Consider the following 24,840-nt stretch of genomic DNA (forward strand, 5'->3'; position numbering starts at 1 on the left):
TGTGTGAACCTAACCACTCGGCCACGGGGCTGGCCCCCTAAACATAATTTTTATATGCACTGGGAAACCAAAGATTTCGTGTGACTCACGTTATTGCACTATCTGCTTTATCGTGATGGTCTGGAACCGAACCCGCTATATCTCCGAGCTGTGCCCGCATTTCACGGGTTAGCGGTGGACAGGCCACAGCTGGAGGGAGTGCTAGCGAAATGGAAGACAGAGCCAAAGAAATCACCCAGCTTGCGGCAGAGGCTCGGCCAATGAGACAGAGGTTGAGCAATAAAGCGAGGAAGAGTTCTGAGAGGCGTCTGAAGGTTCCAGAAGGAGGAACTAGAGAGGGTGAGAGAAGTAAATTGAGGAGAACACTACTCAGGTTTTTCCAGAATGGGTAACACCAGGGGGCCCGGGATTCAAGGAGGAGGGTGACAGATGTGCAGCGGGACGCGAGGCGGCGAGCGTGCGGAATTTAGGAGCCGGAACGTTCTAGAGACTAGAGCCTGTTTATTGGGCGGGAGGGTGGGCCCGCTGCTCACTCCTTGAGGGAGAAGTGCATCTTGTCGCTGATCATCTTGCGCTCGGGGTTGAGGCGCTTCAGGATCTGCGCCAGCACGTTGACCGTCTGCTCGCTGCTCAGGCCCGTCTTCTTGGTCTGGAACTTCTTCAGCAGGTCCTTGGTGGTCATGGGCTTCCGCGTCAGGTAGCGGCGCACGGCGTCCTCGGTCACCTGCACGTCCCTGAGGAGCCAAGCGGAGGGTGGGGAGGCGGGCATCAGTGAGGGGCTCCCCTGCGCCCCGGCCTGGCCCCTGCCACCCTCGCCAACTTACCCGCTGCTGGGGGTCGACTTCCCGGACTGGGGCTGGGGGGTCGACTTCCCGGACAGGCTCTGTGGCCCGGCGTCCAGCCTCAACCGCTTGGCCGTCGGCGTCTCACTGGTCCGCTTCCCTGTGGGAACAGGGCTGAGTCTTGGGGCTGGGAGGCTGGACCCCTGGGGGCCCCCAGGCCGGCGGTGCAGGATTATGGGGAGAAGGGGCTTGGGGCAGATGGGCCTCTGCCCCCCGATCTGGCCTCACTCCCAATGCTGAACGGGGAGACCAAGGACAGAGGTCAAGAGGTCGTGGTGTGGCGAGTGGGACAGGAAGGCCGCTCACCCTGCTCCAACTTGGTGGCGGCGGCCCGCAGCGTCGAGGAAGTGTTGGCGCTCTCTGTGCTGGGTGTGCCAGGCCGGCTGTTGCCCCGCGAGCTGCCTCCTGACGGTTTCCGCTCCCTCTTGGGGGGCGTCTTCTTTTTCTGCAGAGATCAGGGCTGGGGATGTGAGTCTGGAAAGAGACACTCCATCCGCCGCCCACCCCAGGCTGGGCCTTACCGCCATGAAGAGGGCCGAGGAGGCCTCGCTGTCGATGTCGCTCTCCTCCGAGCTGTCCGACTCGTCACTGCTGTCTGCACGGGGTGGAGGAGGGGCATCAGGACCGGACAGCCCTGGGCCCACCCTCAGCTCTATCACATACAGGGGGTCTGGGAGGGAGGAGGGGCGCCTGGAGCCTCGAATGCCGAGCCCACCTTTCCTCCGCTTCTTCTCCTGAGGTGTGGGTGCCTTCTTTTCCTCCTCCTCCTCCTTGTCCTCCTCGGGCGGCTTCTCCTCCTCGCTCTCCTCGCTGCTCTCGCTCTGCTCGTCAACGCCCTTGGGGCCCTCCTCCTGCTGGGGGACCTTGGGCTTGCCCTCCAGCTCGTCCTGGGAGCTGCTGTAAGACAGAGAGCGGGCAGAGGGTGAGTGGGCGCGTCCGCCAGGCCGGCCCAGGGTCCCACACCCGCCTCCCGCCTGCCTCACCTGGAGCCGTCGGACATATAGTCCACCTCCTGGCCCTCGAAGTCACCGTCGTCGCTGTCCTCGAAGGCCTCGTCATCCGACCCCTTCTTCTTCTTCTTTTTCCTGCCCGCCTTGCCAGGCGGCACCTTCTTCTTGGCCTTGGGGGCTCTGCCACCTGGGGAAGTGGAGTGGGGCTGGGCTGGGCGCTCACATGCTTGGTATATTCGATGACGTCTGCACATCTCCGGCACCTTGCCGATGGGGAGACGCCCAGGACCAGCCAATTCGTGAAGCACGCAAAGGGCTCGCCAAGAGGCACAGCTCTCACGCGGAAACCAACAACCCCTGCCAACTCTACACCCCCGGCCACCCCCTTTCTCTAACCCTCACTCCCAGGGCCACTATCCCTGCCCCAGGTCACCCCAGGGCCAGACCGGACAACTGGGGACCAGCCTTGTCGCCCAGAGCCCGCTGGAATTATTCAAAGGGCTCACCCTGCCCTGCTTTGCCTTTCCACGGAAACCCCCCCAGAGGCTGTGGGCAAGGCCTTCCCGTCGCTCCTAGCTGCCTCCGACCCCCCTGTGTGGCGCGCTGTGCCCACTCCCGTTTCCAGGGGCACCGTGAGTGACCCCACTTTTCCTTCCGTGGCATTCACCTCCCCGTGTCCTCACTCAGCCGCTGTGGTAAACTGCTACGTGGCACAGATCTGGGGGCTGCGCCGCCCACGCCAGCCGCCTGGGGGCTCCACTGGCCTCACCCTCCTCGCCGCTGGCCTCGCTGTCGTCGGATGACATCTCCAGGTCGTCCTCCAGGTCGTGGATGCGCAGCTCGCTGGCCTTCTTGTGGCCACGCCTCTCCTTCTGCTCGCCCTCCTCGTCCTGGTCCTGGTCCTTGAGCCGCCGCTGCTGCATGATGCTGAAGTGGTTTAGGACCTTGTTCCTCCTGTGGGCGGGGGCAGGGGCGCGCGGGCTGACAACGGGCCTCCTCCAGGGGCCGGCCCTTCTCCAGTGCCCTCTCTGCCCCACGTCCCTCGAGGAGGAGGTGTGGTGTGGTGTTGGCGTCCCAGCCCCTCTCGGGCTCAGGGCCTTTCTCAGGCAACAGAGTCTGCACAACGTATTCAGGGCCGTCTGTTTTTACTGGAGTTGATGGGGGCCTTCTTTTTCACAACAAGGGATACTGGTGTTTCCACGGACCACAGTGATGAAAGTTTTTAAAAATGAGACCATACTAAATGAGAGTCTTAGGACTGTATCTAAAAGCATGAGCAAAATTCATGGGTAACGTAAAAAGAAGGAAGCTCTGTTGTACAAGGATGTGAATGTACCTAACGCTACTGGCGCCGGCCTGGTGGCACAGCGGTTAAATTCACGTGCTCTGCTTCGGCAGCCCGGGGTTCACCGGTTTGGATCCCGGGTGCAGACCTACACACCGCTTATCTAACCACTCTGTGGCAGGTGTCCCACATATAACGTAGAGGAGGATGGGGACAGATGTTAGCTCAGGACTAACCGTCCTCAAAAAAAAAAATTAATAAAAAACACTACCAAATGGTATGATTAAAAATGGTTAGGATGATAACTTTTGGTTTTTATTACAATTGTAAAATGTTTTAATTTTTTTTTTTCTGAGGAAGATCAGCCCTGAGCTAACATCTGCTGCCAATCCTCCTCTTTTTGCTGAGGAAGATCCGTGCCCGTCTTCCTCTACTTTATATGTGGGATGCCTGCCACAGAATAGTGTGCCACGCGGTGCCATGTCCACACCCGGGATCCGAACCGGCAAACCCTGGGCCACTGAAGCAGAATGTGCTCACTTAACTGCTGTGCCACCAGGCCGGCCCCTAATTTTTTTTTTTTTTAAAAAGAAATGAAGCACTGATATTTGCTACGTGGATGGACCTGGAGGACGTGATGCTCAGTGACGTGAGCCAGACACAGAAGGACACACACTGTGTGGTCCACTCACAGGAGGTCCCTAGAGGAGCCACATCCACAGAGACAGAAAGTGGATGGGGGGCCAGGGGCTGGAGGAGGGGTGGGAGTCAGTGTTTCATGGGGACAGAGCTTCAGTTTGGGGAGATGGAAAGTTCTGGAGACGGATGGTGGGGATGGTTGTACAACCATGTGGTTGTACTTCAGGCAGCTGAGTTGTACCCTTAAAAATGGTTAAACGGGTAAATTTTAGGTTATATGTATTTTACCTGCAGTGGATCCAGCCATGGGACCGCCTGCCTGGGGGAAGCCAAGCCGGCCGGGGAGACAGCCCCCTGCTCTGCCAGTTCCTGCTCAGGGCTCAGCTCAGCCACCACCTCCCTGGCACTCGCACTGCCCTGTGTGTCCCGAAGGGTTTCATGTCTGTCTCCCCACTGCACTGGGAGCTCCCTGAGGGTCTGGTGGGGGTCTGGCTTGATCCCCAGAGTCCCCAGCTCCCAGCTGGGCACAAAGCTATGGTGACATACCCCACATCCAATCGCTTTGGTTCCCCGCTGGGGATTCAGAGGTGACAACATGGGCATCCCGCCTCCCTCCCGGCCCCGGCCCGCTCACCTCTCCCACTCCTCCTCGGCCTCCTCGGCGGTGAGCGTGCGGTGCCGGGCCAGCGGCGTGAAGTTGTACCAGTTGTGCACGGGGAAGGCCTCGAAGGCCCCGTCGGGGCACTGGGTGAAGATGTAGTAGGAAGTGTTCTCCGTCACGCCTCCCTTCTTGATGCCCTTGAACCTGCAGGGAGCCGGGGTCACTGTCTGGCCCTCCCAACCAGCCCCCGCCTGTCTGAAACCCCAGGCCTGCCACCCTCCAGAGCGACCTGGGATCTCAGAGCAAAATCCGAGACTGCGAGGCTAGCCCTTCAACTGTCTGAAGCTGGCCCTCCATGTTGAGAGCCGGGCCAGCGCTCCCCACCACGCAGGGCTGGCTCAGGGCTCCATGTTGCACGTAGCATGGTCCTTTCTGGAAGGACTGTTAGATGAGCCACGAGGAGCACAGACCCTGTGGTCAGACTCCTTGAGCCTGAACCACTGCTGGCCTCCTCCCGGCCTCTGCCCTCGCCCTCTTCTGCCCTAAAAGTCGGGGCAATCTTAATGCCCCTTCCCCGCCTACAACCCTGGGCCCCAGCCTGCCAACAGAGCGGCTGCATCCTGGTATCACGATGCTGTGCGATCCACTCGCCCTCTGTCACTGTCACATGCTGTGAGAGTCCCTGGAGCTCAGCTGGCCACTTGGTGTCTTTGTATGTGCCGCTGTGCCTGACACACCCTTCATCCACCTGACCTGTGTCCCCGTGATCACACCCCCAGGCCCCTGGTGGCCCCTGCTGTGCGGGTCCCCAGGTCTCCTGCATCCTGGCCCTCAGCGCTCCTGCACGAGCATCCACTCGGTGCATCTCCACAAATAAAACCCTATGAGGAAGGATGCTGTCACCCTCGCTGCACAGATGGGACATGGAAGTTCAGAGATGTCCCCCCAGCAGAGTGAGGGCGCGAGGGGGATGCAGGCGGGCCCCCGCCGGCCCCACCTACTTTCTGCCCGATTTGCCGTTGACGCGCAGCAGCCAGGGCTGGTCCTCCGGCCGAAACTCCTTGAGGACGATGCCGTATTTCTTCCTCCGAGCCTCCTCCCGCAGCTTGCGGTTGAACTCGCTGCCCGCGCCCGACTCGGGCATCTCCTCCTCCTGGTAAATCTTCTTGTTGCTCAGGTCCCGCTCCAGCCGGGCCTGGGGGGGGGTGGGCAGGAAGCAGAACCTCTCATGGGGGTGCCTGCCCCCTCGACTCCCCCCAGGCTGAGCCACAGACCCTCAAAGCCAACTCTCTCCTAGGCAAAAGGGCACCCGCGAACCCGGGCGGAGCGAGATGAGTTACGCCTTGTCCTGTGTCTGTTTTTGCTCTTTTAAGTTTGTAATTATTTCCAAATGAAAAGTTAAGGCTGAGGTTTTCCAAACTGCAATCTCTGGGCAAGTTAGCAGGATATTAAATTTCAAAATGCACGTACTGCTTACCCCAGGGATCCTCCTCCAGACGGCGGAGGAGGAAATGCATGCCCAGAGGGTTATTTACTGCTGCACAGCTTGCTGCCGCCAAAAACTGGAAGTGAATCTAAACGCACGCCAATGGGGAACGGCTTAAATACACCGGGGTTCCTCCATACAATCGAGTGCGGTGCAGCCAAAAAGAGGAGGCAGCCGTACGGAACAAGTGCCAAGACACATTAACTGAAGAAGGCAAGGTGACCCACATTACTTCCCACTGTCGAGAGACTTCAGACCTTGAGGACAAAAAGACCCTACAAGCTTCCAGGAAGTGGAGTGGAAACCTATGGCCTGTGGGCTGGCCATCTGTTTTTGTTTTCTTTTTATTTTTGGTGAGGAAGATTTGCCCTGAGCTAATATCCATCGCCAATCCTCCTCTTTTTTTGCTTGAGGAATGGGACGCCTCCACAGCATGGCCGATGAGTGGAGCAGGTTTGTGCCTGGTATCTGAACCTGTGAACCCCGGGCTGCCAAAGTGGAGCACATGGACCTTTAACCACTCAGCCACGGGACTGGCCCCTGGCCACCTGTTTTTGTAAATAAAGTTTTATTGGCACACAGGCATGCCCATTCATTGAGGGAAGTCTAACGGCAGAGTTGAGTAGTTGCAATAGAGACTGTCTGGCCGACAAAGCTGAACATCATTATTAGCTGGCCCTTAAAAAAAAGCAGTCACCCTCGGGCGGCAGGGCCCGTCTGGCCTGTTCGCTCTCAGCCCAGGGGAGGGTCTCAAGGGGCGGCTGCTGAGAGAATGCGTTTGGAGGGGGTTTTTGCCAAAAAGTTGCCTGTGGGTGATGAGTGACTAGTGACGGACTCATGGGTGTTTAGAGGGCTGTACCCCCCCCCGCCGGGGTGATTAGTGATAAAGGGGTGGCAACCCCAGAAGACGAGTTTCTCCAGGGAATGTAGTCCTCCCCTTCGTTTTTTTGGGAGTGTGCCCCTCAGGTAATGAGAATCTTAGGGGAATGCATCTCTGTGCTTAGGTTTTTAGGGGGAGATGACCCCCAGGTGACAAAAACAAGGGGTGATCAGGGCCGGCCCGGTGGCACAGTGGTTAAGTGTGCACGTTCCACTTTGGCCGCCTGGGGTTTGCTGGTTCGGATCCCAGGTGTGGACATGGCACCGCTTGGCACGCCATGCTGTGGTAGGTGTCCCACATAGAAAATAGAGGAAGATGGGCACAGATGTGAGCTCACGGCCAGTCTTCCTCAGCAAAAAAGAGGAGGATTGGTGGCAGATGTTAGCTCAGGGCTGATCTTCCTCAAAAAAAAAAAAAACCAAAAAAACCAAAACCAAGGGGTGACTAGTGACGGAGAGATGCCCCCCATGATGATTACGGAAAGGACATGTGTAACCCCCAGAGTTACTAGTGGCTGGGAGGTCACAGGGCTCACGAGGTGATAACTATGCGGGCGCTGTACCTCCTCTAGGTGACTGGTGACGAGGGGGATGGCTCCTCCAAGGGCACAGGTGAGTGACTAGGGGACACGCTCCTCTGGGTTCTCTAGGGTTGGGGGGTGCTCTCCTGCTTGATGAGGGACGGGGGGTGGTGTGTTCCCAGAATATTTATCAACTTCCTCCTCTGGGTGAAGAGTATCTGGGGCAGGGTGTCCCCAAAGGTGGCTTCCATCTCTAGTGTATGATCAGTGATGGAGAATGTCCCCCCACTGAGGCATCAGGGGTTTGAAAACATTGTACCCTCTCTGCATAACGTAGGCAAGGCCAGGGGTTGGGGGAGAGGGTAAAAGTGTGTTAGTTTGTGTATGAATGTGTGTACAGCTGGAGTGTCCACACTGGCAGGGAGCTATCACCTCTCACTGGCTCAAGTGGATGCAGCAATTTTTTTTTTTTGCTGAGGAAGATTCGCTCTGAGCTAACATCTGTGCCAATCTTCCTCCCTTTTGTTTGTGGGTCGCCACCACAGCATGGCAGCCGACAAGTGTTGTAGGTCTGTGTCCGGGAACCAAACCTGGGCCGCCGAAGCAGAGCGCACCGAACTTAACCACGAGGCCACAGAGTCAGCCCCAAGAGGCGATGTTTTAAAATGGTCAAAAGACAAGACTGCTCACAAACACGATGAGCAGTAAGAGTCGCCCAACGGTGGGAGGGTGTGAAGCTGCTGTCTTCAGACTTCTGGCCAACTCCTCTGCTAAGCGGGGTCAGTCTCTGGGGCTTTAACTGCCACCCCAAAACACGGAGATCCTCCACCCAGTCTCCCAACCCAGATCTCCAACAGCTAACTCGCTGTCGCCTCCTTGAGGCCTAACAAGCGGCTGGACTGTAAGATGCCCGGAAGGGAATTCCCAAATGCTCCATCCGAACTGCACCTTCCCCAGCCCTCCCCATCTCGGTGAACGGCGTGGTCTGTAACTCTGCTCTGGTCCTTACTGTAACCTCAACATCCAATCTGTCAACAAACCCTGTTGGCTCCACTTCCAGAACACACTAGAATCCAACCGCTTCTCACAAGTGCCATGTGCCCCAGGCCCCACCATCGCTCACCAGGATCAGAGCTGTGGCCTCCCTTTATCGGCCCCTGACCCCACAGCAGCCACTTTACGACTTCCCTGTTTAAAACCCTTTAACGGCTTCTGCGATACACTCAATGCTCGTGTCCCCCTAAGATGCCTATGTTGAAACCTAACCCCCAAGGTGATGGAATCAAGAGGAGGGGCCTTGGGAGGTGAGGGTGGAGCCCTTGTGAGTGGGATTACGGTCCTTATAAAGGATCCCCCAATGCTCTCTTGCTCCTTCTGCCACGTGAGGACACAGTGAAAAGGCGCCCAGCCATGAATGAGGATGCACACCCTCCCCAAACACCAAATCTGCTGGCACCTTCATTTTGGACACCCAGCCTCCAGAAGTGTGAGCATTAACTTTCTGTTGTTTGCAAGCCACGCGATCTCTCCCGAACAGACTCAGACAGCTTCCGAAGTCCTTCCCAGAGCCTCGGGCAACGGGGCACCTGAGACCATCTGTAGAATGCAGCCCCCTCTCTTGCCCAGATAAATCTAGGCCCAAAATGCCCATCAGTGGGCACAACTTCCATATGTTCTCCTTTTAGGAGAAGGCCTCCTGTGGGGCCTGACAAATCTTACAGGATGTCCAGTAGCCCAGACTGCGCCTCAGTCATCATTTCACCTCCACTCAGGGAGAGCTGAGGAAACTATGTCTTAGTGACTATTACAACCGCCAAGCCCAGGATCGGGTTCTCTCACGCCCTCAGAACCAGGACTTACTTGATTCCACGTCGCAAAGTTGACTTTATCAGCTGCATTGAAGGCCATGATATTATATTTTTTAGTTGTGTTTCTGGAGTGGGAAAGAAGAGGCAGAGCTCAGTCAATCAACCAATCCATCATTCATTCAACAAACCCTCCCTGGCTCAGCCCTCTGTTCCGGCCGATGCTGGGGACCCACCAAAGACCCCAAAGGTTCCCAGTGTATCAGGGAAGCCGGATCCTACTCTCCCGACCCCATGCAGAAGAAGAGCAGAAGGTGGGAACCCAAGATGTAGGGATAACCGGGAACTCGACCCTGGGGAGGGGGGCGGGCACGCAGGGAATGCTTCCTGGAGGAGGAAAATACTAGAACTGGGTTTTGTAGGATCCACAAGAGTCGTGGGGTCACAGCTCGGGAAAAGGCATTCCCGGCAGAGGAGATGCTGGGCCAGGGGGCTGCGTCGTACTGCGCATGAACCTACTGATGCATTCATTCATCCTTCCGTTCAAAAACCAGGGATGCCCGCAGGGAGGCCTCAGCTCCAGCCCAGCCCCGCCTCAGGTCGTGCCCGCCTGGAGGCTCGGCAGGGTTCTAATCGCTTTTTGGGGGTAGTGGGAGGTGCGGTTAGGGACTTACTTGGGAACTCGAACAACATACTCGGTGACATTCTGGTTGCCGGGGCCCTGCGGGGAGAGCAGGCGGGGCGGTGAGTGAGGGGCTGCAGAGGCCGCCGCCGGGATTCTCCCGAACCCCGCCGCACACTCACCAGGGCCGCCATGGGCGATGGTCTGTGGCTCGGGTCCAGCCCGATCGGGGTCCTTCTGGCCTCCCGCGGGGTCCGCGTCCCTCAGTCCCGGGGAAGCCGCCCTCGCGGTGTCTCCTCTCTGGCCCCAATCAAGGAGCCCGAGCCCGAGACGCCGCCGATCCTGGGAAAATCCACCCGGAAGCGGAGCTCCACGGGCCGTCCCCGACGGCGGTCGCTTCTGCAGCGTCTGCGCCTGCGCCACCGCCTAACCCGGAAGCGAAACTCTCCCGCGGGCCGCGTCGCGATGGCAACCTCCTCCGCGGTCGTGGACCCGTCGACGCGCTGTCACCTGTGTCCCCGTCCCTTTTCAGAACGGTAAGCCCAGGCAGAGTCTGAGCTAAAGGAAGCGGCCTCCGTCGCTGGCGCTCTTGCTGACCTCTCTATATGGCGCGGGCAATCTGATCCTGACGCTTGAGGTCGCCTCCCCGTGACGTCAGCGCTCTCAGACCGCGGGGCATGCTGGGACGGGAGGGAGAACCCAGCTCCCCTCGCCCGCTCTCGGGCGCTTTGCGCATGCGCCACCCCACTCCGGAAGTCAGTCCAAGGAGGCCGCATCACCATAGCAACGGAGGCCCTCTCGGTTGCTCCCATCCGCAGCAGCTCCCCCGAGCCTCTTTGGGGTTCATTTCCTCCCCCTGCCCCGGGGGTCCTCGTCATCTCACTAAATGATCGGGCCGGGGCCCTTGTGACGTTGAGCCGAGCAGGGAGGGGTCAGGGCCTGGGTGGGGATGGGGCGCGACCACCCCACGGGCCACCAGCGGGATGGGTCTGTGCAGGTCCAAGCTGCCCCAGATGGGCAGGCCCCTGAGGCCCCAGGAGAAGGGTAACGTCGCAGGGGTGGCTGGCTTACTGGGCGAAGGGAAGGAGGCTGCGGAGGGCAGGGGGGAGGTACCAGTGCCCCATCCCCCAAGTCTGGGTGTGCACACGCCCCCCTCCCGCCCCGACTGTGGTAGTAACACAACTGCGCATGCTCACGGAGCAGCCATTCATTGATCCGCTGGAGCGCGTTCTGGGCAATCCACGGTGAATGTGTCCAACCAGCTTCCTGTCCTCTTGGAGATGACAGTGTAGTGGAGGAGACAGTCTCAGAAAATAGTATCTGCAACCCAGTAGGGAGCAGGGCTGCCACAGGGAAAGGGCTGCCGGCTCTGAGGGCTCAGGGAAGAGGGGAGGTTTCAGCTGGGCCCTGCGGGATGCATAGGAGTTGGTTAAGCCAAGGGGGCCAGAAGCAAGACACCGAAATTGCCACATTAACTACCGTACTCCCTAGACGGGTCTGGTAGCCGTGGACATTTATTTATTCCTCACCCACTACTCTGTGTCAGGAACTGTGCCATCTACTAGTAATATAGGGACAAGCGAGACAGAAATAGTCCTTGTCCTCACGGAGAACAGAGTCTGGCTGGGGAGACAAGAACAAGTCAACAGGCAGAATCATTACTGGTGGTGGCCGTCGCTGAGGAGGAAATGGGGTTCTGAGACAGGGAACGATGGCGGGGAGGTTCTTCAGACGGAGCTCAGAGTAGGCCTGATGGCTGAGCTGCGACCGGAAGGCAGTGGGGCAGGGACTTCCTGGGTGGAGGGAACAGAAAGGGAGGGATGCGTTTGGCAAGTTCAAGGGACAGAAAGGAGGCCACGGGGACTGGACTGGACTGGAGTGAAGGAAGGGGAGGGTGGTATCGGATGAGTCAGGGGGATGGGCAAGTCCCGGCCCCGCTCTGGGCCTCAGTTTCTTAACTGTGAATGGGATGATAGAGTCGTTAGGATACGTCAAGGAGATGCTACGTGCAAAGGGCCTGGCCTGCTCAGGGTCACATCCTCCTTCACAGCAAGCCGCCAGCAGCCCTAACGCGTGACATGCCTGGGTATACCATTGGGCATGCACGCGCACCCCCAGATGCCACCCCAGGGCAAAGGTGGGCATGCCTGCAGACCTGTGTCCAGTGTCACCCAAGGAAACGCACAGAGCCCTGGACACCGTCACATCGGTGGCCCCTACAGGCACCACCCCCTCTCCCTCTTCCCTGGGCACTGCAGACATTCTCAAGTCCCCTCTGATCATCTTCGTGATGGGCGGCCCAGGCTGCGGCAAAGGGACGCAGTGCAAGAACATGGCGACCAAGTACGGCTTCTGCCACGTGGGGCTGGGCCAGCTGCTGCGGCAGGAGGCCCAGTGCAGCAGCTGGCGGGGCCGGAAGATCCGTGACATCATGCTGCAGGGGCTCCTGGTGCCCACGGTGAGCGATCAGGGTGCAGGGGCAGAGGGAAGAGCTGGGTAGGTGGGGACGAACCTCCTGGGAAGGCCCCGTGGGGGCCGTGGCTCCTGGCCTGGCACCTGGTTTGTTGGGCTAAGCCTTCGGGTCCTCAGCCGTCAAATGGGAGACCAGCTGGACCCCCAGCCAAAATCTGCAGTGGTGATGGTTGGATGACGTCATCCCTGTAAAGCACTTGGCAGAGTGCCTGGCATTTAAGAAGGGCTCAGGGCTGGCCGGTGGCGCAGTGGTTAAGTGCGCACGTTCCGCTTCGGCGGCCCAGGGTTCACCGGTTCGGATCCCAGGTGTGGACATGGCACCGCTTGGCAAGCCATGCTGTGGTAGGCATCCCACATAGAAAGTAGAGGAAGATGGGCATGGATGTGAGCCCAGGGCCAGTCTTCCTCAGCAAAAAAGAGAAGAATTGGCAGCAGATGTTAGCTCAGGGCTAAATCTTCCTCAAAAAAAAAAAAAAGTGCTCAATAAAATTGGCTAGTATTTATTTCCTTTGTGACCCTGGGCATATATCATTGCCTTTCTGCACTCTTTTCTTCATCTGTAAAATGAAGCCAGCCAGGACCTACCTGTCAGTGGTAGTAATGAGTAAATGAGACCAGCAGGCCTGGGACATGGCAGACCCCCGCCCAGCAGATGGTCACTGTGCCCAGTTCTCACAAGTGTTTCCAGAGGCCCCAGGGCCTCAGAGCAGATTCAGAAGCCTGGGCGCCGGGCGGGGCAGGTGTTCCCGGAATTCACCTGAGGTCCACGCAGAGGCAGACCGAGGTGACCGCGTGGGTGAGGGGCCCCCGGGCACTGAGTCCAGTCACCCCTTTCCTTCCCAGGGTGTCATCCTAGATATGATCAGCGACAACATGCTGTCCTGCCCGGAGAGCCGGGGCTTCCTCATCGACGGCTTCCCCCGGGAGCTGAAGCAGGCTAAGGAGTTCGAGCGCATCGTGAGTGACCCGAGAGTGTGGGAGGGGTGGCGAGGCACGAGGCTGTTCCTTCCCCCCCACCTTGGATGGAGATCTGAAGGGGTGATTCCGTAGAGAGGAGATGACGAGAGGGAAATAGAGTTTTCTATTATCAAGGGACAGTCAGGAGATTGTTGGAAGCTTCTAGAATGGGGGTGAGTAGCTGGTGTGCTCTCTGAGGGCAGGGACAAAGTCATTTCACTATCTTCCTGCACAGTTCCTGGCACCCGGGAGATAAACTGTTTGCCCAGAGTGGCAAGTGGGTTTAGCATCATCTCTGGGCCGTAAAGATGGAATATATTTGGTCATTCGTCTATTTATTCAACCATCTGTCTCCAGATAGTTCTTGAGAACAGGCTCTGTCCTCGGGAGTTCACGAGACAGACGCGGTGGCTGCTCTTAAGATGCCAACAGACAGGCCGGGAGCAATCCATGAATGTGCAGAACAGAGAAATTTCTGGTAGCGGTTAGCCCAGGGAAGAACGGAAGACAGAATGCCGTCCCGGAGGGGTGGGGTTTGGGTGGTCCAGGTGGCCCCCTTGAAGCGGGGACGTGGGGGAACCGAGCGATGGAGAAGAGGAGCCAGCCGGCGCCAGGCAAGTCAGAGCGAATTTCTCCAGGTTATTTTACAACCCAGCCTCGCTGACTTTAGGGAAAGGCCCATCCGGGCCCCCGAATGGCTGGGACCGAAGCATCTGGAAATGGCTGAGCAGGGAGAGAGAAACTGTGGCAGGGTGCAGGCCTCCAGGCTTTCCTGGAACTGGCGGGCTTCGAGGGGAAATGCCTTCGGAGGAGCAAGGTGCACTGAGGGTGTCAGACAAAGGTCACGGGGCTGGGGCAGCTGTCCCCATGCACGGGTGGGGCCCTGCCCTTTGTTCCCACGCCCATTGAAGCCGGTCTGTCGGGCTCATTGTGATGAAGATAATGAGCTCCCTCTCCTGGTCTGGGAGCTCCGAGGGCAAAGGCCGGGTGGCGGATTTCTCTGCCCTCGGCCGCTCTGGGCCAGCGCCTGGTCGTAAATGCCAGCTGAACAGACTCCACGAGTGGCCCCAAGACTGGGAACAGATGCTCCAACCTCCTGCTCCTCAAGCCCCGTTTGGCCCACCGATGTGTCCAGTTTGGACTCTGCAGTGTTTAACGCTTTTTTTTTTTTCGTAAGTTAGTGGCCAACCTTCAAAAATTGGGAGATGCCACATAAAACTCCAGCCTCTCTCGAAAACTGCCTGACTTGGCAACGTGGGGCCTGCATGTCCCCATAGCAACAGCAGTATGAACTCGTCCTGAGCTTTTTTTTTTCCTTTAAAGGCTTAGGTTTATTATTATTAAATTTTTTTTTTTTTTTTGAGGAAGCCTGGCCCTCAGCTCACATCCGTGCCCATCTTCCTCTACTTTATATGTGGGATGCCTGCACACAGCATGGCGTGTTAAGTGGTGCCATGTCCACACCCAGGATCCAAACCTGCGAACTCGGGGCCACCGAAGCGGAACGTGTGCACTTAACCGCTGCGCCACTGGGCCGGCCCCTAAAGATATTTTTTGTGAGGAAGATTGGCCCTGAGCTAACATCCATGCCAGTCCTCCTCTATTTTGTATGTGGGATGCCACCACAGCGTGGCTTGATGAGCAGTGTTTAGGTCCACACCTGGGGTCCAAATCCCCAAACCCTGGGCTGCCATAGTGGAGCGCACAAACTTAACCACTATGCCACCAGGCTGGCCTTTCGTCCTGAGCTTTTTACCCAGCCCAGCGCTGTTCTTGACATGCTGCACGGATGAACTTGGATCTTCTGGAACATTCCAGAAGAACATGTCTCGCAGTGTTAGGACCCTGATTTTTCAAAGAGGGATCGGGGTGCTTGCCCAGAGTCACACAGTTTATGTGGTGGAGGCAGGACTTAAGCCCGGGATTCAAGCTGCGAGCCCCCCATTTTAACCATGCCACCATTCTACCGGAGATGGGGTGTGCCCTCTCCACTTGGCCGTGGTCCCCCTGCACGCAGTTCCTCCATCATGGAGGCTGGGCGTCATCCGCCATTTAGGATCCTGCTTGCCTTGTGGCTTCACGCTAACAGGAACAGAACACGGGCTTTCCTCCTGCACTCGGGTGGCTGTCAGAGTGAGAACATGAAAGACAACAGGGCTCTGTGTTACGAGAGTGCGTTTTCTTTGAGGAGAATTTTCTAGATCTCTGTGAGGCCTTTGAGTTTGTGGCGGCCCCTGCCTCAGAGCCTGAGTTGGAAGGTGTCCCTGGATCCCCCAGCTCTGATCCCACCGGCTCCTGTGTCTGTTTAGACCATCTCTGTTTGGGGCGAGTCGGTCTGGCTTGAGGCTGGAGCTCCAGAACAGACGTCCACAAGAACCACAAGAACATGGTACCTAGGAATTCTTCCCTTTTCTGTTCCTGCTGTCTCTGAGGACACTCAAAACACCACCCCCAGTGAGCTCTTTGGGGCCAACGTGCTGAAATTCACAGGAGGCTACAGGTGGACGCCACCTCCACGTTCCCAGGAGACCAACGCCCCCATTTGGCAGCCGGGGAAACTGAGGCCCAAGGAGGGAAGACTTACCTGAGGTTGCCCCTGCCCTGGGGGAGGAGGGCCGGCCTCACTCAGGCACCGGCTTTGGAGCCCGTGAGACTGGGGCTCGAGTCACACTCAGCCACTTTCTCCATCCACGTGCAGCCCGCATGAACGGGTCGGCCCTCCGAGCCTCAGTTTCCCCATGTTCCACGAGCATGGACAGAAAGGCTACAAGCATCTCCTCCGTGGGGGTGGAGCTTACTCCCGGGACAGTTTCCTCTCTCTTCCCGAGTTTGCATCAGGTTCCTCTGCCCCTGTGCTGAGAACACGAGCTCCGGGGCGGGAGGCCCGTGGCTGTTTGCTGAGGGCCCGGCCTGGCCCGGGGTGGGCCGCACGTCGAGTGAATATGCGGGAAGCCCCCAGGAAGCACTGCGCTCAGGGGGCGGTGGGGAGGACCAGACAACGCAGGGGCAGCTCCGCTGACTCCAGTCAGGCTGGAGTGTGTTACGGCATCTGTGATCGGTCTCTCAACAACACCCAGGGACAGGAGGCCCGTTATCTGGGCCAATATTTCTCCCAAAGTGTCACCTGCCCCGAGGGACAAAAGACCATGTTCTGGGGTTCACAGAAGAACATTTTCAGATAATTACATATTTTTAAAAACTTTTTATGAATTAGAGCCTAACGGGAAATTGCCAAGGTGGGAGACAGGTCCCCTCGAGCCCTTCATCCGGCGTCCAGTATCAGAACCAGGGTGCTAGCATTGATGTGTATTAGTTTTTACAGTTTCCTTCACGGCAAGTGACAGTCACTTTCCACCTACCAAACTGCCATCACTGCCTTTAAAAAAAAAGAAAGTAGAAAAAGGAAGGTGGGGGAATTCAGAGTCTTAAATAACAGCGCTGGCCGTGAACAGGAATGTAGTCTGGAAAACTTCGGCTAAAGTCAGTCGATGAACGTTTACCCCACAAAGCGTCGTGCTCCGAAGCGCGGGAGAGAATGGAGACCCCGGGTCGCAGACCTCACCAGGAAAGAGAAGTGTTGGCGGCCTTTGTGCTCGATGCTTCCTGAGCGGAACAGCCAGCAAGGAAATCTTTGGAGTTTCCGCGATGCCACATTTCCTACCCGCACAAAATTGGGCTGGGCGCAGGAATCTCCACACAGCCAGATGAAGCCATTACCACGGCCTGGCCACGCTACTTGGTCCAGGCCAACGTGTCTGGTCGCCATTCCCGAGGATGTGTTTTGAAGCATATCCTGGATCCCATCGTGGGTGTTTCTCGTCCCACTGCATCCGGGATGATGAGTGTGAATCTCTTGAGACCAACTGATGGCCAGTCCACATTCACATTTTCCCACTGTCTGAAAAATGTCTCTTTGATGCCAAGTTGGTTACATTTTGAGTACAATGAGGTCCACGCCTTGCTAGGTCTCTCCTAACCCAAGACAGGCAGTCCTCTGGGCTTCCTGCTGCCCTTGACTCATTGAAAATCTGGGTCAATTATCCTGTACAAAGTCTTGTGTTTGCGATTTTTCCAAGTGCTTCCTTCCTCACGATATTTTTTTTAATTATTATTTTTTTTTTGGTTAGGAAGATTGGCCCTGAGCTAACATCTGTTGCAAATCTTCCTCTTTTTGCTCAAGGAAGATTGTCTCTGAGCTAACATCTGTGCCAGTCTTCCTCTATTTTATATGTGGGACGCTGCCGCATTGTGGCTGGATGAGCAGGGCCAGGTCCGTGCCTGGGATCCGAACCCACGAACCTCAGGCCGTCAAAGTGGAGCATGTGAACTTAACCACTACTCCACTGGGCCCGCCTCTCATGGTATTATTTAACTTGTGTCCTTCTATCCTTCATTCACCCTCTACACGTTAACTACAGGCGTGTTTGGATTGAGGTTCAATACATCTGCTTTTTTTTTCACCTATAAATGTTTGAACATACAGTTCTAAAAAGATGAAGACTTTTGTAAAATTGTAACATTCCCATTAGCACACCTTAATATCCTTCAAGCCATCAAATAACCCATCAGTATTCCAATTTCTGTGAACATCTCAAAGGCTGTCTCTTCTTACATCCTGTTTTCATCAGGATTTAAGTAAGGGTGACCCACTGCCATTGGCGGCTCTCTCTGATGTTTCTTGGCATCTGTAGGTGACGTGCTCCTCCCATCTCTCTCTCTCTCTCTTTTTTTTTCCTTGCAGTTTTATTTATTAAGAAACCGAGTCTTTCGTTCTCTTTATTTCGCATATCGCGGATTCTGCTGATTGCAAAGTATTTCTTACTGTGTTCCTCTCTCCTCTGCATTTCCTGTAAATTGGTGGTGTGTCTTGAGTCAGCTTCGGGACTCAGATTCCATTTTTTTTTCTGCTTTTTCTCCCCAAATCCCCGTAGTACATAGTTGTATATTTTAGTTGTGGGTCCTTCTAGTTGTAGCATGTGGGACGCTGCCTCAGCGTGGCCTGATGAGCGGTGCCGTGTCTGTGCCCAGGATCCGAACCACCGAAACCCTGGGCCGCCGAAGCTGAGCGCGTGAACTTAACCACTCGGCCACGGGGCGGCCCCTCAGATTCCATTTTTCAAGCACACTTCATAGGCAGTGAGGAAGGCACAGCAATGTTTAGTCATCCCTTTGCTGTGGTCAGTTTATTTATTTATTGTTTTATTAATGTTATGATAGATTACAACCTTGTGAGATTTCAGTTGTACATTATTGTTAGTCATGTTGTGGGTACACCACTTCCTGTGGTCAGTTTATTTTTTAAAAGTATTCAAATGCGTTGTTTAAGAGGAATTGGGGGCTGGCCCTGTGGCGGAGTGGTTAAGTTTGGCACGCTCTGCTTCAGCGGTCTGGGTTCTCGGATTCAGATCCCAGACATGGACCTACACCACTCATCAGCCATGCTGTGGTGGCGACCCACATACAAAATAGAGGAAGATGGACATGGATGTTAGCTCAGGGAGAATCTTCCTCAGCAAGAAAAAAAAAAGGATCAGCTCCCTGAATGTTCACCAGGGTCCAGGTGGCCGACTTGAGAAGGTGGGAGACACAGTGCTCACAGAGTTCATTTTCTGTCCAATTCTGACGCTGGTGGGGCTGTGACATTCTCTGTTCCTCGATGGTTTGGTCCGTCCCCTGCTTGGCGGTGCTGTGTGGCCTGCTGTGATCAGACACTTTTTTGTATTGCATCATTTCAAGAGGCTCCTATCTGCCCGGTTGTCACACTTCTAGGAAGAGGTCTGTCGTGGACTGATTGGAGTCCCTCCAAATTCTTAGGTTGAAGCGCTAAATCCCAGGACCCCAGAAGGTGACTGTGTTTGGAGATGGGTCTTTCAAGAGGTGTTTAAGAGGTCATTAGGGTGGGTCCCCCCCGAGTCTGACTGGTGTCCTTATAAGAAGAGATGAGGACACAGACATGCACAGAGGGACGACCACGTGAGGACACAGGGAAGAGGTGGCCCTCTACACGCCGTGGAGACAGGTCTCGGAGGTCAGAGGGAACCAACCCTGCCGACACCTTGATCTCGGACTTCCAGCCTCCAGGGCTGAGGGAAAACGGAATTTCTGTTGAGTCCCCCGGTGTATGGTACTTGGTTGTGACAGCCCTCGCAAACCTGTACAGGGTCCGACAGTGACGGCTGTAAAATGCCCCCATGGACCTCTTCCCTCATGGTTTCATTCATTGCTGATCTGAATCAGCTATTTCATTTGATGTTGCAAACTTATAATTTTCTCTTCTGATCGTCTTTTCCACATTGATTTGCTGGAAATTCTTCCCTAAAGAACTTTCCTGCCTCGGCGAGAGCCATTGGCTCATCGTGAGACACAGTTCCTCCAGCTGAGTGGGATAAACGCTTAACTCCTTCCCTTGCACGGCCGCTGTTCAGACTAAGAAGTTAGTGTCCCAGTCACTTCTGATGGTGAAACGAAGCTCGTTATTTTGTTATTTTGTTCGCTCTCTCTCATTACGAACTCGTGCTTCTTCCGCTATTTAATGGGTTCCAATCAATGGCAGTATTCTCGTTGCTGCTGCTGCTCAAGCTGTCACGTCTTTGGCCAAGAGGAACCCTTTCAGGCTGACACTGTGTCCTTCCAGACACAGCCCCTCTTCACATTGTCCTCATTGTCCTCTTGCTTTCTGGCTCAAGGCTTCCCATCCCCGCCCTTCACGTTTCCTGCCCAGTCCCGGAATTGGCCATTTCTCCAACGTGGGTGCCCGGGCTACTCATTGCTCTTGGGGTTGTCATCGTTTCCAGGCCTTTCCAGTGAAAGGAGCTAGGAAACACACACTTGCGAAAGGAAAAACAAATAACCACAAGTTCATACTGAATATTTCCAGTTCACACTTCACATCACGGTGTTTTTCCTTCTCTTTTCTCTTTCCCGAAACATTTTCGTTTCTAAAACCATGAACACACTCATTTGCATTTTTCCATTAGATGCAAAACGGTTTCCAAATAATAGGTCAGTATTAACTCCTGAAAGTCAAACTACGGGAGGAAGTTTAAGATTTCTTCGCAGCTCTGGCTGTTCTTATAATAGGTCTCACTGTGGATGGATAATAAAAACACCAGGTCGCTTGAAATAATTCTCTTCTCTGTGTAGCTGTGGTATGACATTGACACACAGTCGTTTCCGTTTGGTTTTTGATATTAAGCGTGATTCCAAAGTCAAAGCCACAGAAAAAGGGATGTCCAGAGAGAGCTTGTCTCCATCGTCCCTGTCCCAAATTGTCCCCTCCTTTCCCCATAGGCAACCATGCTCGTTCGTTTCTGGTTTGTCCTTCTGGTGTTTCTTTTTGCAAATATAAAGCAGGTGTGTGTGTGTGTGTGTGTGTATGACCTTCCTTCTCACACAAAAACTAGCATTCTATATATACTTGTCTTCCCTTTTTTTTTTTTTTAACTACAACATATCCTGAAGGCCTCATACTGGCATCAAGAGATGCCCTCGTTCCTTTTTACAGCTAGTATTCCATTGTTTGGCCGTATACGTTGTTGGACACCTTAATGACAGACAGTAAGCTGTCTGCAGTCTTTTGCCATCACGGCCAGCACCGCACTAACGAACCTTCGCATGGCGTCTCCTATTTTTGCTAGCATCTGTAGGATGGGTTCGTAGGAGTGGCATGGCTGATGAGAGAGATGCATAGATGGTTTTGCTAGATAGCACCGCACTCCTCTTCATTCTGCATTGCCACCAGCAAGGGACGAAAGTGCCCATTTCCTCACAGCCACACCCACGAGGGTGCTGCGAAACTTCTGGTTTGTGTCAGCCTGCTTAGGTGTGAAATGGTGTTTCAAGATTGTTTGAAATGGGCCTTTCTCTTGCTATGAGCGAGGTCCAGCATCTTTTCCAAAGTTTAGGGGCCATTTTCCTTTCTTTTTCTGGGAACTCACTCTGATATCTTTTGCTCATTTTTTCCCCCAACTTGGTCTGTTTCTTCTTGATTTTTAGGAACTCTTTATCTATTAGGGATATTAGCCGTTTTCGATACAGGTTGCAATTTTTCCAGTCTTAAGTTAGAAGGGAATTCATCCACGGTTTCTTTAGTACTTGGATGGTCTTCTTTCTTACATTTAGATCTCTGATCCATCTGAAATGTATCCTGGTTTTTGGAATGAAGTAAGGATTCAATTTCATCTTTTCCCAAATTGCGGTCCAGTTGTCCCAGCATCATTTAGATGAAGTCTGTCCTTTCTCCATTGACTTGTGACGTCACCCTAGCCATACACCAACTTTCCATAATCACTTGGGTCTATTTCTGCACTTTCCCTTCTGTTCCAGGGGTCTGCCTGTCCACTCGTGCACTGCTGTTTTAATTATGGCGGCTTCATTAGGTTCTATCTGGTAGGGTTGAATGCCCCCTCCCCGCCCCACTGCCCACGGCTGTATTTCTTGCCTAGGTTCTCCTGGCCATTCCTGCTTATTTATTTTTGTATATGAATGTTAGAATCAACCCAAATCCACTAAATATATGTTATCACATTTGGGTCACACTGAAATCATCAACTAATTTAGGAAGACTCGGCCCCTATATAATGTCGTCTTCCTAACCCAAGAACATTTGTATCATCTTTTCGTTCAAGTCCCCTTTGAGTCACTTAGGAATATTTTATTGAAGTTTTCCTTAAAGATCTTCCTTAAGACTTTGCACATTTTTGGAAAAGTTTTGCCTGAGTATCTTATACTTTATTTTTGTTGCTGTATAAATGGGGCCTTCTTCTTTATTTCTAAGTGGGGATTTTTGTACTCTTGTAGGCTATTGACTCCCATATGTTAATGCTATATCCAGTTACCTTATCGAATTCTCTCAAATCTGTACTAGTTTATCTGTTGATTTTTTTGGGTTTTCCAGAAATGTAATCACATCGTCTGCAAACAGACATGGTTTTACTTCTTCCTTTCCAGTTGTGGTTTCTTGAATTGCTTCCTTTCATCTCGTTGCAGTGGCCAGCCCTCTCATTGCTCACCAAGTCGTAGTGGCAAGTGGACAATTTTGTCTCATTCCTGACTTTAGTGGGAAAGCAAGTTTCCATTAAGTAACATGCTGGCTGAAGATAAATTTATCATTTCCTGGTGATTTTTTTTTTTATAATCACGAATGCGTGCTGAATTTTGTCAGTTGCCCTTTCTGTGTTTGAGGATGCGCATATGACTTTTTAACTTAAGATTTTAATACAGTAAATTGTATTGAACCATCCTTGCTTTCCTGGGACGAATCCCACTTGGTTGTGATTTTTTTTTTTTATTAAAGATTTTATTTTTTCCTTTTTCTCCCCAAAGCCCCCCAATACATAGTTGTATGTTCTTTGCTGTGGGTCCTTCTAGTTGTGGCATGTGGGACGCTGCCTCAGAATGGTTTGATGAGCAGTGCCATGTCCCGCACCCAGGATTCAAACCAACGAAACACTGGGCCACCTGCAGCGGAGTGCACGAACTTAACCACTCGGCCACGGGGCCAGCCCCCGGCTGTGATTTTTTTTAATGTGCTGTTGGATTCTGTTCTATGAGGAAATTTTGGAGGAAGTAGGAGGAGGTGGAGCTCACAGTGGGCAGCCCTGGAGAGCCAAGAAGGTCTCCCTGATGGGGGGCCAGTCAGGGAGGGCAGATCGATGGTGTGGGGTGGAGCTGTGAGCCAGGGCCCCTCATGCCTTCCCCAGTGAAAGTGTCTGGGCAAGAGGAAGGCAAGAGAAAATGGCTTCAATCCATCTTAAAAGGAATCTTTCAATTTAAATACCCATCAATGAGGAACTAGTTAAGTAAATTATGGTACCTTCGTGCAGCAGAATACTATATGGCGGTTAAAAAGAACCAGGAACCTCCTAATGTGCCAGTATGGAACCATCTCCAGTTCTAGTGCATGTAAAGCAGTGTCTTCACTGTTTATATAAAAAAAGGAGGAAAAAGAATTTGAGAACCAGATTTGCTTATACATTATATGCCTAAAATAGCTCCTGAAGGAGACACAAAAGACAGACAGCCTGCTTGCCCCCAGGGAGAGTGAAACTGGGCGGCTGGGGACAGTAAGGAGACTTCCCTCTTTCCTGTAGGTGTAGTTTGGCTTATGAGCTCCCCCAATGTCCTACCCAGCCAAAAAATGAACATGTCAAACGAAAACTCGGAACTAAGAAAATGGACTCGGGGGGCCCGATTTCTTTCCCAGCCCATACAATCCTAGATTCCCCACCTCTGTGGGGGCACAGGGGGCCACTGTGCCCACCAGCCTCTTCCTCACCCAGCCCCGTCTGTGGATGCCTAGGTGGGCCGGGCCCCCAACATCGTCATCGTGTTTGACTGTTCCATGGAGACGATGGTCCAGAGAGCGCTGTGCCGGGGCCAGGTGGAGCGCCGGGCGGATGACTGCGAGTCGGCCATCCGCCAGCGCCTGGAGACGCACTACACCATGAGCGAGCCCGTCCTGACCTTCTACCAGCAGAAGAACCTGCTCCGAAACGTAGGTGCCCCCTGCTTGCCGGGCACCGCCCAGCCCCGGGGGGGCAGGTCCAGCTGAGGCAGCCCAGGGGAATCCCACTTCCTCCATTCGGCAGTTGGGGCTCGGGCTGCGGCCTCCCAACTAGGACAACGTTTAAGGTCTAAAGAGAATGACTGGCTCCCAAACTGCAAAATTAAATATATTTTAGAACGTGTCTACAAAATGTGTTATGACAACTGGTGGCCCGCAGCTCAACTCAAACCCAGCCGTGCAGATTCTCAAGGTGGAAAGCAGGGATATCTTCATTCTTAGGGGAGCACCCCCCCCCCCCCAGTTCCCGTACTTTTCACTGTTAGGAAGATGGGGAACTTTGCTGATGCTCCCATCCCATCCCGACTGAAGGTGAGTGAGGCGAGGCTGCTGAGGAACTGCGAGGCCCCGTGGAACCAGCTCCAGCCAACGAGGACGGGACGGAAGGGCCACTGGGCGAGTCCCCGCACACTCCTCCCTCCCGTGGCCTGTTCCGAGGGACAGCTTCTCCGCACAGCTTTTGTGGCCGAGTGACCAGCCGTTAGTAACACGTGGCCTTGTGTTGCAGCCTTCCTGACCCAGTTCCCTCTGTCCTCACTTGCTCGGCCCTGGGGCTGCACCTCCTGCTTCTTTATCAGCACCTGATAAAGAGACCTGCGAACCTGTTCCCCCTTGTCAGAGGGGTGGACAGTGTCCCTGCTGTGACTCTGAACTGACCCCTCCTGCTCCTCCCCCCCAGATCTTGGCAGAAGAAGCTCCAGAAAACATTTTTGCTAAGTGCTGCTCCGTCATCGAAAGCCTGCAGTGAGAGGCGAGGCGGTGGGGGCTCTGCCTCCCTGTCCCCTGGGGACCCGCACGGGGCTCATCAGGGGGCACAGTGCCCGGGAGGTAAGACCTCTGGGGAGGGGACCCCGGGTTCTAATCTGAGCCCACTGCCCAGGGGACCCCAGAGCGACAGCACCCCTCTTCCTGGCCCGACTGGAAGGCAGGCCACCAACAAACACTCCCATGGGACACGTTGCTAACAAACTTGGAAGGTTGTGGGGGCTGCTGTGCACCCCGATTCTCAGTGTGAAACCTCACTTGTAAGCGTTGCTATTCAACCACAAGTCCAAAATGAACACTCCAGTCACACGGGATGCCTCCAGATGACCGCGCCCGGGCCAGACAGCTCAGGTGGCCCCTCAGCTCCCTCTCCCATCTCTCTCCTCGTCCTTGGGAGGCCAGGGCCTGCCATCAGGCACTGGAACCGCACCATTGCCATGCACAGGCCAGGC

General features: G+C 54.7%; 2 protein-coding genes across 2 annotated transcripts; one reads left to right on the top strand and one right to left on the bottom strand.

Annotated features, from left to right (window-relative positions):
• Positions 1-481: 481 nt before the first annotated feature.
• Positions 482-10,061, bottom strand: GTF2F1 (general transcription factor IIF subunit 1). The gene is made up of 12 exons (XM_014843624.3): positions 9,813-10,061; positions 9,683-9,729; positions 9,064-9,136; positions 5,319-5,512; positions 4,351-4,521; positions 2,562-2,746; positions 1,826-1,979; positions 1,558-1,739; positions 1,364-1,437; positions 1,149-1,287; positions 825-942; positions 482-734 (listed from the first exon to the last, which is right to left on the bottom strand). The coding sequence occupies exons 1-12, from the start codon at positions 9,822-9,824 to the stop codon at positions 530-532; spliced, it is 1,554 nt and encodes a 517-aa protein (XP_014699110.1). The 5' UTR covers positions 9,825-10,061; the 3' UTR covers positions 482-529.
• LOC106832756 (adenylate kinase isoenzyme 1) lies at positions 10,061-24,495 on the top strand. Its single transcript, XM_070491830.1, has 5 exons — positions 10,061-10,166; positions 11,889-12,088; positions 12,946-13,059; positions 23,360-23,554; positions 24,303-24,495. The coding sequence occupies exons 2-5, from the start codon at positions 11,921-11,923 to the stop codon at positions 24,369-24,371; spliced, it is 546 nt and encodes a 181-aa protein (XP_070347931.1). The 5' UTR covers positions 10,061-10,166; positions 11,889-11,920; the 3' UTR covers positions 24,372-24,495.
• The last annotated feature ends 345 nt before the right edge of the window (positions 24,496-24,840 follow it).

Source organism: Equus asinus, chromosome 20 (genome assembly GCF_041296235.1).
Source record: "Equus asinus isolate D_3611 breed Donkey chromosome 20, EquAss-T2T_v2, whole genome shotgun sequence".
NCBI lineage: Eukaryota > Metazoa > Chordata > Mammalia > Perissodactyla > Equidae > Equus > Equus asinus.

Excerpts from the sequence above, each read along its gene's own strand:
- LOC106832756 (XM_070491830.1), top strand. The coding sequence starts at position 11,921 with ATGGGCGGCCCAGGCTGCGGCAAAGGGACGCAGTGCAAGAACATGGCG. Across the intron at positions 12,089-12,945 it reads AGGGGCTCCTGGTGCCCACG|GGTGTCATCCTAGATATGAT; the intron begins GTGAGCGATCAG and ends TTTCCTTCCCAG. Across the intron at positions 13,060-23,359 it reads CTAAGGAGTTCGAGCGCATC|GTGGGCCGGGCCCCCAACAT; the intron begins GTGAGTGACCCG and ends GTGGATGCCTAG.
- GTF2F1 (XM_014843624.3), bottom strand. Across the intron at positions 4,522-5,318 it reads AACGGCAAATCGGGCAGAAA|GTTCAAGGGCATCAAGAAGG; the intron begins GTAGGTGGGGCC and ends GGCTCCCTGCAG. Across the intron at positions 1,438-1,557 it reads GGAGAAGAAGCGGAGGAAAG|ACAGCAGTGACGAGTCGGAC; the intron begins GTGGGCTCGGCA and ends CACCCCGTGCAG.